This window comes from Rhinolophus hipposideros (assembly GCF_964194185.1).
Source record: "Rhinolophus hipposideros genome assembly, chromosome: 25".
Taxonomy (NCBI): domain Eukaryota; kingdom Metazoa; phylum Chordata; class Mammalia; order Chiroptera; family Rhinolophidae; genus Rhinolophus; species Rhinolophus hipposideros.
Genome location: NC_138071.1, coordinates 14773544 through 14790265, shown reverse-complemented (window position 1 = coordinate 14790265; position 16722 = coordinate 14773544). Strand labels below are relative to the sequence as shown.

General features: G+C 41.7%; 2 protein-coding genes across 2 annotated transcripts in view; both read left to right on the top strand.

Moving 5' to 3' along the window:
* The window catches only part of TSGA13 (testis specific 13), a gene marked incomplete at both ends in the record, with an annotated part of 37084 nt that extends 25855 nt beyond the window's left edge, over positions 1–11229 (top strand). The window contains 5 exons of the mRNA XM_081038317.1: positions 559–630; positions 1561–1767; positions 6113–6252; positions 6858–6985; positions 11060–11229. Coding sequence (XP_080894443.1) covers positions 559–630; positions 1561–1767; positions 6113–6252; positions 6858–6985; positions 11060–11229 — 717 coding nt within the window. The remainder of the gene's footprint in view (positions 1–558; positions 631–1560; positions 1768–6112; positions 6253–6857; positions 6986–11059) is intronic.
* A 273-nt stretch (positions 11230–11502) lies between these two features.
* The window catches only part of COPG2 (COPI coat complex subunit gamma 2), a 107668-nt gene continuing 102448 nt past the window's right edge, over positions 11503–16722 (top strand). Inside the window, exons 1-4 of the mRNA XM_081038354.1 lie at positions 11503–11659; positions 12789–12841; positions 13394–13474; positions 15953–16024. Coding sequence (XP_080894480.1) covers positions 11623–11659; positions 12789–12841; positions 13394–13474; positions 15953–16024 — 243 coding nt within the window. The 5' untranslated portion in view covers positions 11503–11622. The remainder of the gene's footprint in view (positions 11660–12788; positions 12842–13393; positions 13475–15952; positions 16025–16722) is intronic.

The following is a 16722-nucleotide window of genomic DNA, read 5'->3' as shown; positions in this document are numbered from 1 at the left end:
GGAAGAATTATATACCACAGAAATATTCAAAAATGCAAAATGTTTCTCTCTTCCTGTGAGCATGTCCACTCCAAGCTCCTTGCGGATTATCCCCAGGGCTCCCTTCCACTCACAAGCCTTATGGTATCGCCCTTTGTAACTTGCTTTTCTCTTTAAAGGTTGTCTGCCATGTTAATTTTCACCTGATTTTACTCCTATAGAAATGGAAAAGGCAGAAGGAGGAGGTGTGATCCCTTGGAGTGATTCCCCCCACCCCCCAAGCCCTGAACTTTGATGTTGCCCTTGTCTCCTTCACGTCCTAAAAGCTTCACCTGACATTTCAGAAAGCTGGTCCACATTTCCGTGCACAAGCTTGCCTGTCAGGATGTCTCAGAAGCTAGCTCTTCCTGCTGTGGGTCTCATTCCAGAAACGCAGGGTGCAAAACACGAAGCGCCCTGTTCTCCTCACTTCATTGAAATTAGAGACCCGCTTTTCGTGAGACTAAGGTGGGGTAAGGAATGGAATGCTGTTTAGGATAGGTGAAACTCGAAGCCACTAATTTTGATTATTGTCTCTAGATTTTGAATGCAGTTGGGCAATCAAAATTTGTTCTCGAGAACCTTCCGCATTACGCAGTCGCTCCGAATTTGGTAGGTGGAAAAGGCGTTGCTCCAAGGTCCCTAAGACCGAGATGGAGCGGTGGTGCAGAGGCCCGCTGCAGGGAATCCCAGAGGCCTCCAAGCGCTGCCACTGCTGTGACTGCCTGTGCTCCTAGGACAGGAAGGCAGAGCTACCCTCCACGCTGTGCCAGAGGCAGTGCTGCGAATGGTGGTGGTGAGGGCGGAGGGAGGGACTGGGAAAAAGGTCGTGCGGGCAGCTGCTTTTTTTTTTTTTTTTTTTTGGTAAAGAAAATATATTACTAATCAGGAGGTATTTCATTCTCTCCCTTTCCCTCCCTTCCTCCCTATCCAATCCTCTGCCTTTCTCCTATTGACAGAAAAGCAAATTTAGTGGGACTGCCCCTTCCCCCACCCACGTCTTAAGTGACATGTTGTCTTTTGTGACTGCTTTTCCTTTCTAACGTTGGGCTTGTTATTCATGGTAATGTGGTGTGCCTGTGCAGAAATGTTGCTGGGTGGGTGGGAAGCCGAAGATAAGGGCTATGTCATCCCCACCCTCAGAACTCCCTGAGCAAGGAGATTTGGTCCCTGGCAATTTCTCCCTTCTGCCTCTGAGAGAGCCATAGAGCAGCAGGCCATTGAGGTTTAGTATAGAAACCTCTCTGTTTGCCCCACTGTGTTGGACATTCTGTTATACCCTTTCAAAAGAATTAAGTCGTCCTGTTCCTTTGATGTGGAGAACTTTGCATCTCATTTTCCCAGCCCCTTAGTCTATTTGTGGGAAATGCTCTGAGGAAAGAAAGGGCCAGAGAGCTTCAGACTTTTTCTGATAAACATCTCAGAGCAGATTTGTCCAGCCTCTGTCCCTATCCCAGAGAGACAAAAGATGAGCCAACCTATTAGTTCATCTTCTCTTGATCTAATCCCTTTGTCTCTCTGGAAACCTTTCTGTCTGCTTAGGCCTCATACTATGAGCCTTCGAAGCCCACCGCACTGCAGAAACTCATAGCTCGAAACAGGAAACTCTTAAGCTTCATGCTTAAAGTCACAGAGTATGATCAGGATAAGACCTTACTGATCATGACCAACAACCCACTTCCCTGCCTAATGGACCAGCAAAGAAAGGACATTACACCAAAATACGTTTCCAAGGAGCTACTGCTGAAGGTAAGAGCACCTGGGGAAGTTTCCTGGCAGCCTTAGCAAGGACGCTTCCGGCCTCTTCCTTCTAATTCTTTGCCAATTGCAAAGAACCAGGAGAGCCTGGGAAATACTCAGAATCAGAGTTGGACAAGCTTGGGTCGTGAAACATGACTGCAGAAAAAAGAGAGCTTTATTTTAATTTGAAATTGTTCCTCCTTGGCCAAAGATATTTCATTTGTCATTAACAAAGGGAAACTAGCCACCCGCTTTCTAGTTGAGTATAAAGTACTAAAGGATAAATCGAGAAATGAGGAATAAGGACCGGAAATGAGTATCTAAATGGGAAAGGAGTAAAGGGTTATGATTTGTACCCACTGCTTTTGGATGTCAGGACAAAGGAAGAGGGACAGAGCAGAGAATATACTATCACAGTAGCCAGGCATTTGGAATTCTGTTATACACTGAAGAAATTAAAATTCAATTTGATAAATGCTGAATATACACTAAGCTAGGAACTAAAATATATAGATGATTACAGGACAGTTTCTATCTTGAAGGAACTTGGAGTATATCTAACAGAAGAGATATCAATAAATATATAAAAGTAATTACAATATACCAGGATATATAAATTATAAGAGAATATACAAGATACAGAAGTAATAGACAATAAAGAATAGTATCTCTTTTGGGAGAGAGGGAGTAATCAGGGAGGGTTTACAGAAGAGATAACCCCTGACAAAAGAATAGGAGAATATTCCATTCAGATGGAAGGACAACACCATGAAGATATGAAAAAATGAGGTGCATTTAGGGAGATGTAAGAGAGTAAATGGCAGGAGATAAAAGGATATAATCAAATTTGCATTAATTTAGAAAGACCTTTTTTGGAGGTTGAGAGAAAGGTGCATGATTTGTGAAAGAAACAAAAATCAGAAAGTTTGGTTATGATGTTACTACAATAGTCAAGGTAAGAAATGCTGAAGAATTGAACTAAATCAATAGCAGAGACAGTAAAGGAAATCAATTTCAGAGATATTTTGGAATCAGGATTCAAAAAAGACCTTGATAATCTTGAGAGCGTGCCTAATATAACAAGAAGAAATTAAATGAGAGGAGTGAAAGTACAAACAAAAGAATCTAATTATAACAGAAATTTGAAGGTGGGAGTGGAGTTACCCAAGACAGACCCTTATAATAAAATGTGGTGAATCTGGAGTTAGTATTTCCTTAGTTGATAGGTGGATGGCAGTGAGAGATTCCTCTGCAAATGGAAGATGAAATATCCAAAGGTATATGCTGACAACAGAGTAACTAATTTCTTGCCTATAGTCTCTTGGGTCTCAGAATTTATGCCTTTTGAATGTAAATTCCGTGGTTATTTTTGTTTTGTTTTTATTTTTCCTCATGGTAGTGGGTATTGTACAGTGAGAGAGGGACCAATCCCGGGCCAGGGTTGCCATGCACAAGGTAGAGAAGGAGATACAAGACTACCATGTAACCTTGTGCCAAAAGAGCTTTCTTCCAACAGCTGGCACTTGTGAACCTTCCAGGTCATATGCAGGACCTGATCGTCTTCAAATTGTGGTACCAGTCAGACTGTATTAATAGCCCGAGTTAAGGCTCTCATTGTCAAAGACTGGCACTGTAGTAATTTCATGGGCCTACCTGGAACAAGTCCAAGAAGACGGAAATATCCAATACAGAATGCCTCTTTCATATGCATGCTGCATCTCCTCCTTCTCTTGCCAGACAAATGTGACAATCTTTTGTGAGCCTGAGATCATATGCAAAAGAAGCATTCTTTTGCCCAGGACACATGTAGAAGAGTGTGGGTTCCAGCAGGCAGCTTGTAGAATGGGCCAGACGTGTCTAGCTCCTTCTAAGTGAAACAGATCCTACCAGAGTTCATGAAGAAAAGGATGCCCTAAAGAAGTCCGATGTTGTATAACTAGACTCGGTCCTCTACTCCTAACTGGAAGCAGAGGAGCATTCCAGACCCAGTGTAACAAAATTCGTAGGCTGCTTAGTGACCTGTGGTGGTCACCCCAAACCAAAACTAATCAAAAACCAAAACCAACCGACTTACCAACTACCGAAGACCCTGAGCTAATCAGATTCTTGCTTCCAGGCATCTGAATTGAGAAAGGAAAAGATTGAGGCAGTGGGGATAAAGCTAAAAGGCCACATAGAGAGAGGCCATAAAAGAGTCAAACCATGAAGAAGAAGGTAGTATAAGGACCATGAAAGTAGAATAGGGATAGGTTGAAGTTATAAGGAAGCAGAAATGAAGAAGACGCTGTAGGTAGAAAAAAAGATATACAGAGTAAGGTAAGGAGTGAAAACGGTACAGAGAGAAGGAAGCTGGTAGGAAGAAAGAAAGTAGGAGAGACATGTTACTGATAGGATGCTACCGGCAAGACCCATAAACTCACGTAGTTGTGGTCCTTAGCTACTGCTGTCTTGGATTCTAAATAACTTTTCCGTTCCTGTGTTTCTGCCATGAGATCCAGCTCTGCTAAGATTTCTGCTCTTTTGTGGCTAGATTGTCGCTATGTCTTACTTCCTGGGTATATGTGCTCTGTCAATATAAGAAACATCCAAAACATGGAGAGATGTTTTATAAGTTTATTTGAGCCAAACAGATGATGTATGCTGGGGAGCAAGATCTAAAATGCTCTGGAGAATGACAGTTTTGCAGCTTCTTTAATGCATTTGAAACGAAGGAGGGGGCCTAAAGAAGATTGGAGAAAGCAAGGCAGGGATTGGATTATAGGATAGTTAATAAGATTATATGCTCTTGAGGGTTAATATCTCTTTAGAGGGGTATTACTTCCGGTATTTCGAAGGTGTGTTAACTTAGATGCAAAAGAACAATGGACAGGGCTGGCTTAAATCCTTTTACGAAAGAAGTCATATGCCTGGGGTATGACTACCCACCATGACCACCTTGGGAGGTTACTTTCCATAGAACCCCCTTTTTTTGGTCTGCAGTTCTTACAGTAAAACCCCTATTTGTTGAGGTAACTTGAATGGCTTCCTGTTCTTCAAAAGTGGAAACGCTGAAAGAGAATGAGTACAGAATTGAAAAGACACGTTCAACGGCAAGTATTTAAGAAAAATTAAAATCCTGGAAGAAAAAGCTCAATATTTGTTACTTAGTTTGGTCATTATGCTTTCATTCATTCAGCAAATATTCATTGGACACCTACTATGTGCCAGGCACTGATACATCAGTGACTAAACCAAAGTCTGCCCAAAAGAAGTTTAATTCTAGTGAGGTGGACAGACCATAAACGTGCGGACAATCCCACAGATAATGTAAAATGTGTTAAATGCCAAGACAAAGCAGGATAAACGAATGGAGCATGATGGGTGTGAGTGGTGATTAGCAGGCTCTCAGAAGAGGTGATGACATTTGAATAGAGACTTTAATGGGGCGATAGGTTGTGTCCCACATTTGCTACACGTAGCATACTGTTTTTGTTTCAGATTGCTACACATTAGGAAGAATATAAACTAACTTTTTCAGATGAGTTACAATGAGATAGGAGAATAGGGAACCCAAAGCCATGTCATGTGAAGAAAAGTTCAAAATACTGGCACTGTTGAGCTTGGAAGAGAGAATGAGTTTAGCAGGAACATGATGGATTTCTCCAAATTCTTTACGGACTCTCTGGAAGAAACACTGGATTTGTTGTGTTTGGACTATAGGGTAGAATTTACAGGGAGATAACTAGCAGCTGATCGAAGATGAAACAGGTTGGGTTTTTAGGTATAGGAAGATTGACCACGTGGTAGTGATATGATGGAGGGGATATAGTGTCAGATGAATGGTTACACGGGATGACCTTTAAAATCCTTTCTGAAAGCCTTTGACTCTAGGACCTTTAGTAATGATGACATCGTTACCTCACAAACCATCTCATTCCGAGGTCTTTCTCACAGTACACAGAGAATGGAATGTGAATGAGGCAGCCATCTCTGAGAAAGGAAGTTAGAGTCCTATGCCTCTATTTTCCAATTTATTACCAAATGTTTGGTTTCCTAAGCAATTCACTAATTGAATCTTTCTCAAAACCAGGTAAATTCCTCTGCCATTTGTTTCAAAGGGTCAGGGGGCAAGTTCAATCAATTACTTAGGAAACCCACCAAGCTTTGGACAAGTCAGTTGACAATGAAACAAATATGTATTAGCCCACTCAGGGAACTGTTTCCTCTTCCTTTGGTTTTTGAGCCCCCACATCCCTCTCTGACAGGTTTTATTGCATCATTTTGGAGAATCGAAGTTTAGTCCAGGACCTTAGTTTAGCGTTTAAGTCCCAAAGGACTCGGCTTACTTCCTCACTTACTCTTCCCTCTGCTGCAGGACAGTTATCACCGCAAACCCACTGAGAACGTCTGCCTACCTGTAATGTCTCAGGAAAAAAAGTTAAGATCTGGGCTGAAACCAATGTTTACTGTGACACTATTGGAGGACCCTACATCCAAGCGAGAACAATGGTTTAGGTGAAGTCCTTGTTTACATTTTCTTTCCTATCATTTCTTTATTCATGTTATAATCTGTTTTCAATACAAACACTCTTTGGTTGTAGGTGTATGTACGACTGTATAATAATAATACACAGCTTTCCTATATGACCCCCAACTTCATTTACACCCTAATGGAAGAGAAACAGTAATGCAAAGCTAAGATCTTTTTTTTTCTTTTCTTTTTCTTTCTTTCTTTCTTTTTTTTTTTTACCGAGAATGATTTTCAAGAGTGAAGAGAAGTATTCAAAAGTCTGTGCTTTGAGGAAACAGAAAAAAAAAAAAACTTTTGCCCTAAGTGAATGGTAAGGGGTATAGCACAGGAGCAATATGCAATGATATTTTATTTGAAATTAGGTTTCAGAAGTACCCTATGTACAGTTTGGAGAGAGGAGAGGAGATGCTGAACTTTCTTCGCAGGTTTACAAGGCTAGGTTCTAGAAGCATCCCTTCCGCTGAACAGTACTCCCACTGCGTACCAATGAACACCCACTGCATTTTCTTTTCTTCTCCCCTGGAATCTGAGCGTGTACTTCTATTAATCCTCTACCGTTGGATCTACTAAACGAGCTTTCTTTGTTAAGGTTTTCCACCAACAATGATTTCAAGAGTGAAGGGAAGTATTCAATGGTCTGCACTTTGAGGCAACAGAAAAATATGTACCCTCAGCTCACCTTTGCTCCAGTTAGTAAAAGACATATGAGGAAAGATGGTAAGCTCCTCTCTTTCAAAGCAATGGCTTACGGGACTGAGATATGGACAGGAGGAACAACCTATGGGGACAAGAGATAAGGGCAAATTGACATCTCTCGTGGAGGTTCTGGAGACAATTTTTCCTTGTAGCATGGAAGCTAAGAACTGATAGAGGCTTAAGGGGTGCTAAGCTTTTTAAATCCTTTTTAAATCCCTATTTAAATCCTCAAATTCAAAAAAGCTGTAGCATAGTGTTTTCAAACTATATCACCTATTACTTTCATAGGTTTGGCCATATCGCTGCGCTATTTGCCCTATTATTTACTTAATGGTTTTCTTTAAAAGGATATTTTTCTTGTCCTAATTAATATTATTACCATGGGTTTGATATACCAATTGGTATTTGATATACCAATACCAATGGTTTTTTTAATGACACCATGTAATCAAATTCATAATAATTAAAATTTAAAATGTGTATCTATGTATTGCCTAAAACTACCCAGTGGTATGCATATCACACTTTGAGGAAAACTGTTCTAGAAGGGTCAGAGGAGTCTCAGAGGTCCACAAGTCTCTTTGGGGTTGAGGCAGGACATGGGGTGGAAGGGGTTTGGGATAAGGTTGTTATGGAAGAGGACGCAACAGGAATACTCCTTACAAATGATCATTCATTTAACAACATTTATGGGGCACTACTAAGTGTTGGATACTTATCAAGCACGAGTAATAGTACATTCAACGTGTCAGACAGCTGGATCACAAGGTCCTTGCACATTATTTGAATAAGGGCTCGGGTTTTCACCACTAGGCAGTTGAGATCCACTGAAGGATTTCAGAGCACTCAGTAGACAGAGCACTCAGTATTAGAAGTATAAGTATGGGTCCCTAGACTTCATTAGCTTATAGCTTCAAGATGATACCCCTTTCTCCTACGGGGCTTCTCTCTTCATGCAATTTCTGAATCTCCCTGAAGTACACTTACCTGTTCCACATCCTACTGATTGCCTAATACCTTTGCCAGCCATCCTGAGTCCAGTCATGGTTCCAGAGGTGTGTGGTCATATTGTGCCATCCCTTAACTGGCTTCTTCAGGCTTCTCTGCTCCTCTTCTATTCGATACCCTACTCCATGCCCAACTATTGCCTCTCTTAACTCATGTATAGCTCAAACCAAGCTGTGATATTAAACAACACTTCATAGATGTGGAAAGAAGTTAAAGAACTTGTTTTAAAAGGGCTACTTTTAGGCTCAGGCTCAAACCTGCCTCAGTTCCTTCATACTTCTCAGTACATTAATCATTCTTGGGAATCTTCTGGCTTATCTATACTGTTTCTGCCTGGGCTCCCAATACGATTGGCCCAAGGAAAGGGAAGAGAATCCCTCCTTCCCCCAAACCTGTTTATTTTCAGCCCCAGAATAAATAAGTAGGAACATCTACAGAGAGTATCCAACTTAAGATGGTTTGACTAGGGTTTCCAGGCAGGAATTCTTGCCCGTTCTCAGGAACTTTCGCTTTCCTGTTCCCGAATCCCGAGATATAAACTGTTTTCTCTTCTCCACGATGAATCGTTGCCACAAAGGAGCTGATTTTCCTGATTTCATGACCAACTCTTCTTGGGATTTGGGAATGGGAAAGTGAAAAAAATTACTGAGAACGGACGGGAATTCCCACCTTGAAACCCTAGGTTTGACATAATTTTTTGACTTTACAATGGTGTGAAGGTGATACGCATTCAGTAGAAACTAGCTAAGCTATGACGATTGATTGGTAAGTTAGGTTATTAAATGCATTTTCAACTTACGATATTTTCAATTTACAATGGGTTTATTGGGATGTAACCCCACTGTAAGTAGAGGAGCATCTGTATTTCCTTTATGGAAAACTCTACCTGGAAAGTAAGGTATGAGCTTTATAAGTCAGATAAGGCAAATGTAATACAAGGTGTGATCAAATAATACAATGAATGTTTAAATAAAAACATTTTTATTATTGTAAAAGACACATTGTCATTAACCCCCCTCAAAATACTCCCTCTCGCTTCAGACACACTTATCCCATCATTCTTTCCACTTTGTAAAGCAGTTCTGGAAGTCCTCTTTCATGAGTGTCTTTAGTTGCGCTGTCATGGCTGCCTCAATGTCCTCAATCAATTCAAAACATTTACCTTTCATGATCATTTTGGCTTTGGGGGAGAGCTGGAAATTGCATAGTGCCAGATCTGGTGAATAAGGTGGATGAGGATACACCACAATGTTGTTATTTGACAGAAATTGCTATACTAGAAGCGATGTGTGACATGGAACCTTTCCGCTGTGATCACAAAATACAGAAATGCTGCTGCCGAGAGCCATCCAGTGAAAAGGCAGGAATCTTCAATACAGCAAGTAGTGCGACGAACCTTAGAAACAGTGTGTGACAAGTTTCAACTTGTTCAGTGCAGTCAGTTGGGTGTGAGCTACAGTTCAGAGAAGGTGTGTTTTAAAGTGTGCCGTAAATCATTCTCCATCATGACAACGCTCCGTGTCACACATCGCTTCTGATATACGGCAATTTCTGTTAAATAAAAACATTACGGTGTGTCATCGTCCACCTTATTCACTGGATCTGGCACCGTGCGACTTCTGGCTCTTCCCCCAAATCAAAATGATTCAGGACATTGAGGCAGCCATGACAGCGCAACTTAAAGACACTCACAAAAGAGGACTTCCAGAACTGCTTCAGAAAGTGGCAAGAACGATGGAATAGTGTGTTTCAAGTGAGAGGGTGTATTTTGAGGGGGATTAATGGCAATGTGCCTTTTACTGTAATATTTTTTCTTATTTAAACATTCATTGTATTGTTTGATCACACCTCATAGTTAATAGTACATTTAGTAAAGTTGGAGTTGAATCTTAAATGCTACCATATTCAGGATACTAATAGTTCAGCTTAAATCCATATTGGGGGAAAGAATTTCACTAGACTCTAGAATGTAATCTAGATCAGAATTTCTCTAATTTTTCAAGGGCATGATTCTATTAAGGATATACATAATTTACTTTTCTAAACAGAATGTTTAATACCTCAGTCTGCAGCATTTATTAGATTTATGGTGACTTTACAGTTTCCCTCAAGGAAAATGGGCAGATACCGACTTTAGTTATATATCTCAAAGGCCCATTAAGTGTTTTTCCTAAACAAGGACAATCTACTGTGGATTTAAAACAGTATCTCCTCTTCCAGCAAAAGAGAAAAGCTTCAAGCAAAAGCTCTGTGGCTAGCAACGCTCCTTCCCATAATAATGTTTCATGTTTATCAGGCATCCAAATAAAGAAAGATTACATAGAAAATGGTTTGGATGGGGGCCCTGAATTAGGAGGCTGTCCAAGAGACCAATGATAGGACATGAATTAAGGTGTTAGCAGTAGGAATAAGGAAACGGATTCAAGGGATATTTATAAGGCGTAATACATCGAAAAAGTGGGAGGGATGGAAGCAAGAAGAGCCCGCAATGGTAGCTTCCAAGAACAGGCAGCTTCCTGTCTTGGAAGAGAATCTGGACAAAGTGATGATACTGAAGCCAAAGGTAGAGTTTCTTAGTTACACCCTCAGGCCGGAGACTGAAAACCAACCTACAGTTTGGGAAAAGGCTAAGAGGGATGTGAATTTATAATAGAAGCCAACCACACACCTTAACTTAGTGAGGTATGGTTACTGTGTTTCCACAAAAATAAGACCGGGTCTTATATTAATTTTTGCTCCAAAAGACGCATTAGGGCTTATGTGCAGAGGATGTCATCCTGAAAAATCATGCTAGGGCTTATTTTCCGGTTAGGTCTTATTTTCGGGGAAACAGGTCGAGGCAATCTGGTTGCAGATGGAGTCCTCTGAAAGGAGTGGGATTAAACAGGGAAGACTCTAAACCCGGGATGTTTTAAGCTGGGTTTTGAAGAAGGTTGGGAACGGTCGTCCAAAATCTATCCCCTGGCTGAGAGTAAAGACCAGCTCTCTGGTCCCTCCTAAGTGGGTCATTCTCATGGCTCACATCAAGAGTCCTTCTGGACCCCCTGGGAATCCTCAGTCACCGAGGTGCCCTGTGCTTTGTTGCAGTTTCCAAGACGTCAGAGAGTGACGCGCTGACTTCCAGGACACATTGGGAACCACTAACCCTCTCCTCGCTCCTCAAGGAGAAGCCCACCAGAACCGCGCCGGGGGAGCGCGCCTTCCGCAACGGAAGGGCCCAGCAGTGGCTCACACAAAATGCCACTGTCATTAAGTAAAACATCTTTGGGCCTCTCGCCTTGGTCTCCAGAGACCGAGAGGCCCGCAGAAGTCGCCATCCAGGGCGTGTCAACCAAATAAAAATCGCATTCTGCCCGCTCCGGGCCTGGGCCGCCAGGTCGCCGGCTGGGTGGGCTGGGCGAGCCCCGGGTCCCGACCCAGCGCCTGGCCCCGCCCCCGCCGGCCGGGGCAGGACGAGAGGGCGTGGCCACGTCCCCTGGGGACCTGAGCGGCCGCGACAGCGGGGGAGGGCGGGCCTTCTCCCCGAGTGACGGGACGGAGGCCCAACCGGCGCCAGAGCTCGGGGCCGGTCTTCCTGCAGCCTCTTCCGCTTGCCGGCTGCGGCGCCTGGGACGGTTGCGGTGGGTCTGGGCGCTGGGAAGTCGTCCAAGATGATTAAAAAATTCGACAAGAAGGACGAGGAGTCTGGTACGCGCTGGGATCCTGACGCCCCCCCTCCGCCGCGGGGGTCCCTTCCCCCGCTCGCCCGCCGCCACCTGCTCTCGGGCCGGCGGACCGGGGGGCGTGGGCGCCCGTGCGCCTGGGGGCCGGTTCCAGCCGGGGGCCTGCCCCTAGCCCCTCCCCCGGGCGCCGGAGCCTCCCCTCGGGTCGCGCGCCGCAGTCCCGACGCCCACGCGCCGCGTCGGGCTGCTCGGCGGCCCCGCCCCCGCCCTTCCCCCCGCCCCCTCCCCCCGCCTCCCCCTCCGCCTCCCCCCCCTTTGGCGCAGCCCCTCCAAGCCGCCTCCGCTCGGGGTGGGCTGCTCGCAGAGGCGGCGGGCCCATGGCTGTTGGCGGCCAGAATGGGTGTGCGCGTGCAAGAGGCGAGGGATGCTGGTGGTGGTAGGCCCCGAGTGGGTCTGAGATCCACGGGACGTCGTGTGTGTATACGGACTTGGAGGTGCCTTGTACCTTACGGTCGTCCTGGGGACCTTTGCACTGTCTGCTTCCCCGAGGGCAGAAGTGCCCCCTGGTACACACATCATTGAATGCGCAGGCATCCAGAAGTGAGTTGCGTCTTGATACTGTGGTCCAGAGCAAATGGGGGCGATGCCAAGCCACTTCAGAAACAAACTCAGTGTTTGATAGATGCTCTCACCAAGGGTGGTAGACGGTTGGGTTAGTAAAACCTTCGTGGCCCCTTCCAACTTCAAGTTTGTAGGAGTCTCTGCTCAACTCTTTCCTGCCTCGCAGTAAATGTTGGAAACACATAAAATCACGCGTGCCTTTAGGGAAATCGAAAGGGCCCTACGACAATCTCATTAATCTTAGTTGTGTGGACATGACTGACACTTGTAACATTCATATAAAAAGAGGACAGAAGACGACACTCATTTGGGGCAGGGTTCCTGCAAAAGTACAAGATCTTACAGGAAAGCAATGACAGAACCAGTACCAGAATCAAAATGATGGTATTCAATTTGTGTGCATATGAGTAATGAGTGTCACTGTAACATCCAAATGCTCACTTCAGGTGCGATATCCCGAGCATTCGATACCCTTCTTTAGAAAATAAGTTTGTGTAGGACAGTTATTAAAGATTTTTTTGTTTGTTTTATAGGTAGTGGTTCCAATCCTTTTCGGCATCTGGAGAAGAGTGCTGTGTTACAGGAGGTATGGCTTACAAGTGTATTGTGTTCCTTCTTTTCTATTCCATTTTAGAATGGTGGGCACAGAGCCTCTGGAACGCTGAGATCCAAAATAAGAATTAAGAAGTATAACTGAGTTCAGAGAATACAGACTTGAGGGAAAAGCAAGAGGGGTTGCTTGTCAGAGGAGAGACAGTCTAGAGTTTATAGAAATGCAAAAAACATGCAGACTCTGCCACATGTTGAGAAGTATAAATAAAATGCCAGAAGAGGTGTTTAGTGTATGGTTATTGACGGAAGTTACAGACATTAAACTCATTGTATTAAAATGATGTAGATAAATATTGTGATTCTCACTTAACATATGAAGCCTACAAAGTTGAAGTAGTAGACCTAAAGGAATGAGTTAGAGAGTATAGAATGGAAAATCAGGCTACATTTAATAAATTATCATATACATAATAAATTGGAGATAGTGATTAAAATACATAATAGTCTTTATTAAAGTTGATTTTCTGTAAACTGATAGAAAAAGCAGAAAATATACTATACATAACAATGTTTTTTGTTTCCATAGGCTCGTCTGTTCAATGAAACGCCCATCAATCCGAGAAGATGTTTACATATTCTTACAAAGATTCTCTATTTACTGAACCAGGTAAATTATTTTGATTTTCTTGAGATTTGTGTCTTGAAATAAAAATACATAATATGCAGTAAAGCATTTTTTGGAGAGTATAATTATTTGATTTTCAAAACATCACTTAATTAAAAAATCTATAATGTTTGATTGACATACCATATAAAACTTCTTGAGGATAAGGACTGTGACATGTACTTCTTTTTTATGCATGAGGTACTAAACCACTAAGCACACAGTAGAGTCTCAACATTGATTTGAATTTCACAAATATTAGTTAATGTTAAAACACATTATTTAGAGTTTGTTCAGAGGTCTTTATGTCCCTCCAAAAAGATAGTTCAAAACCTTAGATAAATTCCAGATAGATATTGTACCCTTTTTTGGGGGGTGGAGGGATATAGGTTTTATAGCTTTGCTTTTAATATTCAGATTTTATATCTATTATCCCTACTCCACTATTACTAGTAGCAGTACGATTCTGGGTTTAACCATTTAGTGCCTTAATGTCCTTTTCTATAAATGGGGATTATGATAATAGATACTTTATAAAGTTGTAATGATTAAATGAGATAATAAACATTAAGCATTGAGAATAGTCCTGGATACATAGTAAACATTCAGGAATAGGTTTCATTCTGTCATTCAGCAAGTATTTATTACACGATTGCTGTGTCCTATGCACTGTTTTAGACACTGGGGATATAACAGACAAAATCAACAAAAATATTTATTCTAATGAAACAGATTCTATTTGCCATGGTTATTAATTTTTTTTTTCTTTTTTTTTTTTGTTCAGACTTAAACATCTCATGAATGTCTAGGGCCTTAGAAAATGTGATTTTGTTTCTTAGGCACACACACACACACACACACACACACAGTTTACATATGTGCTAAGAAGACAATAGTTTCCCATTTGAATTCCATGAGAATATTTTATCTTTACTATGTTTCTTGACTGGAGACCTCATCCAGAGACAAAATAAAGCTGTGTAGTTTGCAAATGGTGATTGAGCAACAAGTATGTACTTTTAAATAAAATGTATCTATTCACAAACATCATATCCCTTTGTGGTAGCATATTAGAAACATTTAAGGCACAGTTTGATTTCACTTTTCATGGCACACATAGTGTCCAAATTGGCTCAATCCATTATATAAGCAGAGTATTGAGTAGTTGGCGTTGGTTCAGAGAAGCATATAATTTTGTATTGGCCAATAGCTCTTTGATGGGCAATTCATGTTGAAACATTTAATTATCTTGATAAGGAAATTACCAAACACAGGCTGATACATAAACAGGTTAGGGAACCTTAGTGTTTCTTTTGCCTAGTTCTTGGCAGAGCTTTCTGGAAAAATACTTTTAAATTCTACCAGAGTTGACATATCCATATATTCTCTGAATTTCAAGTCAAGTAGGGATTAAAGTTTTACCAATATAACTGAAAACTACATGGACTTCTAGGTATTTAGAAAATAGTTGTGAAAGAAAGAAGGAAATCTCTTGCTGGTGTGCAAGTTGGATACTCTGATTAAAGTAATTGTAAACGATTATCCTTTGTCTTTCATCCTAAACTTTCACCAAAATTTGCTTATTCTTATACCCATGACAAATAGTGAAGACTAGAGTTATATTCTATGTGAAAGCTGGAGTTCTGAAAAGTGATTGTACCTAACATATAGAATTGCTTTTAATGAAGAAATTAAATATTGAAATGGTAATTTTTCGATGGTCTGTGATCTGCAGTATTTTGACGATAAGAAAAATAGCTTATTTAAGATCATACTATGGTACTCAAAAAAAAATAGTTAGAAATGCAAAATTTCAGGCTTCAGCCTAGAGCCACTGAGTCAGAATCTGTACTTTGGCAAGATCCTCAGCTGATTTATTGAGCACATTCAAGTTCTGATCCAAAGCATGTTTTTAGAGACCTGAGCCCAGTAACTTGAGATCTATGAGCAGCCCCTTAAAGCCTTATTTTTATATATCTAATCTGGTTCCTGCCCTTTTGTGGGGGTCCTTTTATGTTATGTTTCTGAGATTCCTAATAGTTCTTTACAGTTTAGTACTTATTATTCTCCTATGAGAGTGTCAGGCTTTGTGCTGGGCATTGGGTTATAGAAATGTATGAGGTGTGATCTCTGCTCATCGTGTAAGTAGAACATCCTAATCTGATTAGGAACTCAATTTGCGATTATTTCTACCTCCTTGTAAATCACAGTTCTTCAGGTAAATTAAAATAGTTCCTGCTAAAAGGTTAGCGACCACTGTTCTAGAACTTTGTTAGCATGGTGTGTAATACTGAATTATTTTAAATAAAGAGAGATAAATGGCCATGCAGGTTTATACATTGAAAGCCAGCAAAATAGCAAAGAGGTAGAATGTTTACAAAGAGATTTTTTTTTCCTGAATTCAAAGAGATTTTTTCAGACATCAAGAGAAAAAGCTTAAGTTTTTATAAAGTTTAAGAAATTGTTTTAAATTTTACTTAGGGTGAACATTTTGGAACTACGGAAGCCACAGAAGCCTTCTTTGCAATGACTCGATTGTTTCAATCTAATGATGTAAGTCTCTTACTAAAATTTTTTCTGGCTGAAAAAAACTCCTTTTATTTGTTTTCTCTGGGGAATTTAGAGTGTTCCAAATCAGGGAAGGTTGCTTGAAATGTTTAAAATTACTTAAAAATTGTTTATCTTCATAAAACATGAAAGGAAATAAGAGAATGAAAGTGTATAGGATAAAGCTGTTGAAGCACAGATGTACCCTGAAGTCACAACTGTTCATCTCCAGCTTCTGGCCTGACCCTGCAAAAGTGGGCTGATGTGGAAGTCAGCGGACAGAGCTACCACATCCCTAAGTTCTTGGTCAAGTTCCTGGTGGGCCTGGGTTTGCTCTTGGTCAGCAGCGCTGGCCATGGAGAAGAGCTGGCTGCAGAGTGGAAAAGAGGAAATGGAGTCGGGAGAAAGGAACAGTCAGGACAGACTGAAGCTGCCAGAACCTCTGCACCTGCCTCTCGTTACCTCAGACCACCCTGACTTTCAGAGCACAGTGGCTCCTGCTGTTTCCTCCTGTCTTCTAATGTGGCGTATATTTCTCTTTGCCCAGCTCTAGCTCAGAACCACACAGGGAAGGGGATTCTGGGATATATATTTTCCAGCTTCCTGCTAACATAAATTGTCCAAATCTTGCAGTACTTTTGAAACATATTGCATGTCATCAAAGGCCACATGTGTTGCCTGACCTGAACCTCAGGACCTCCTAG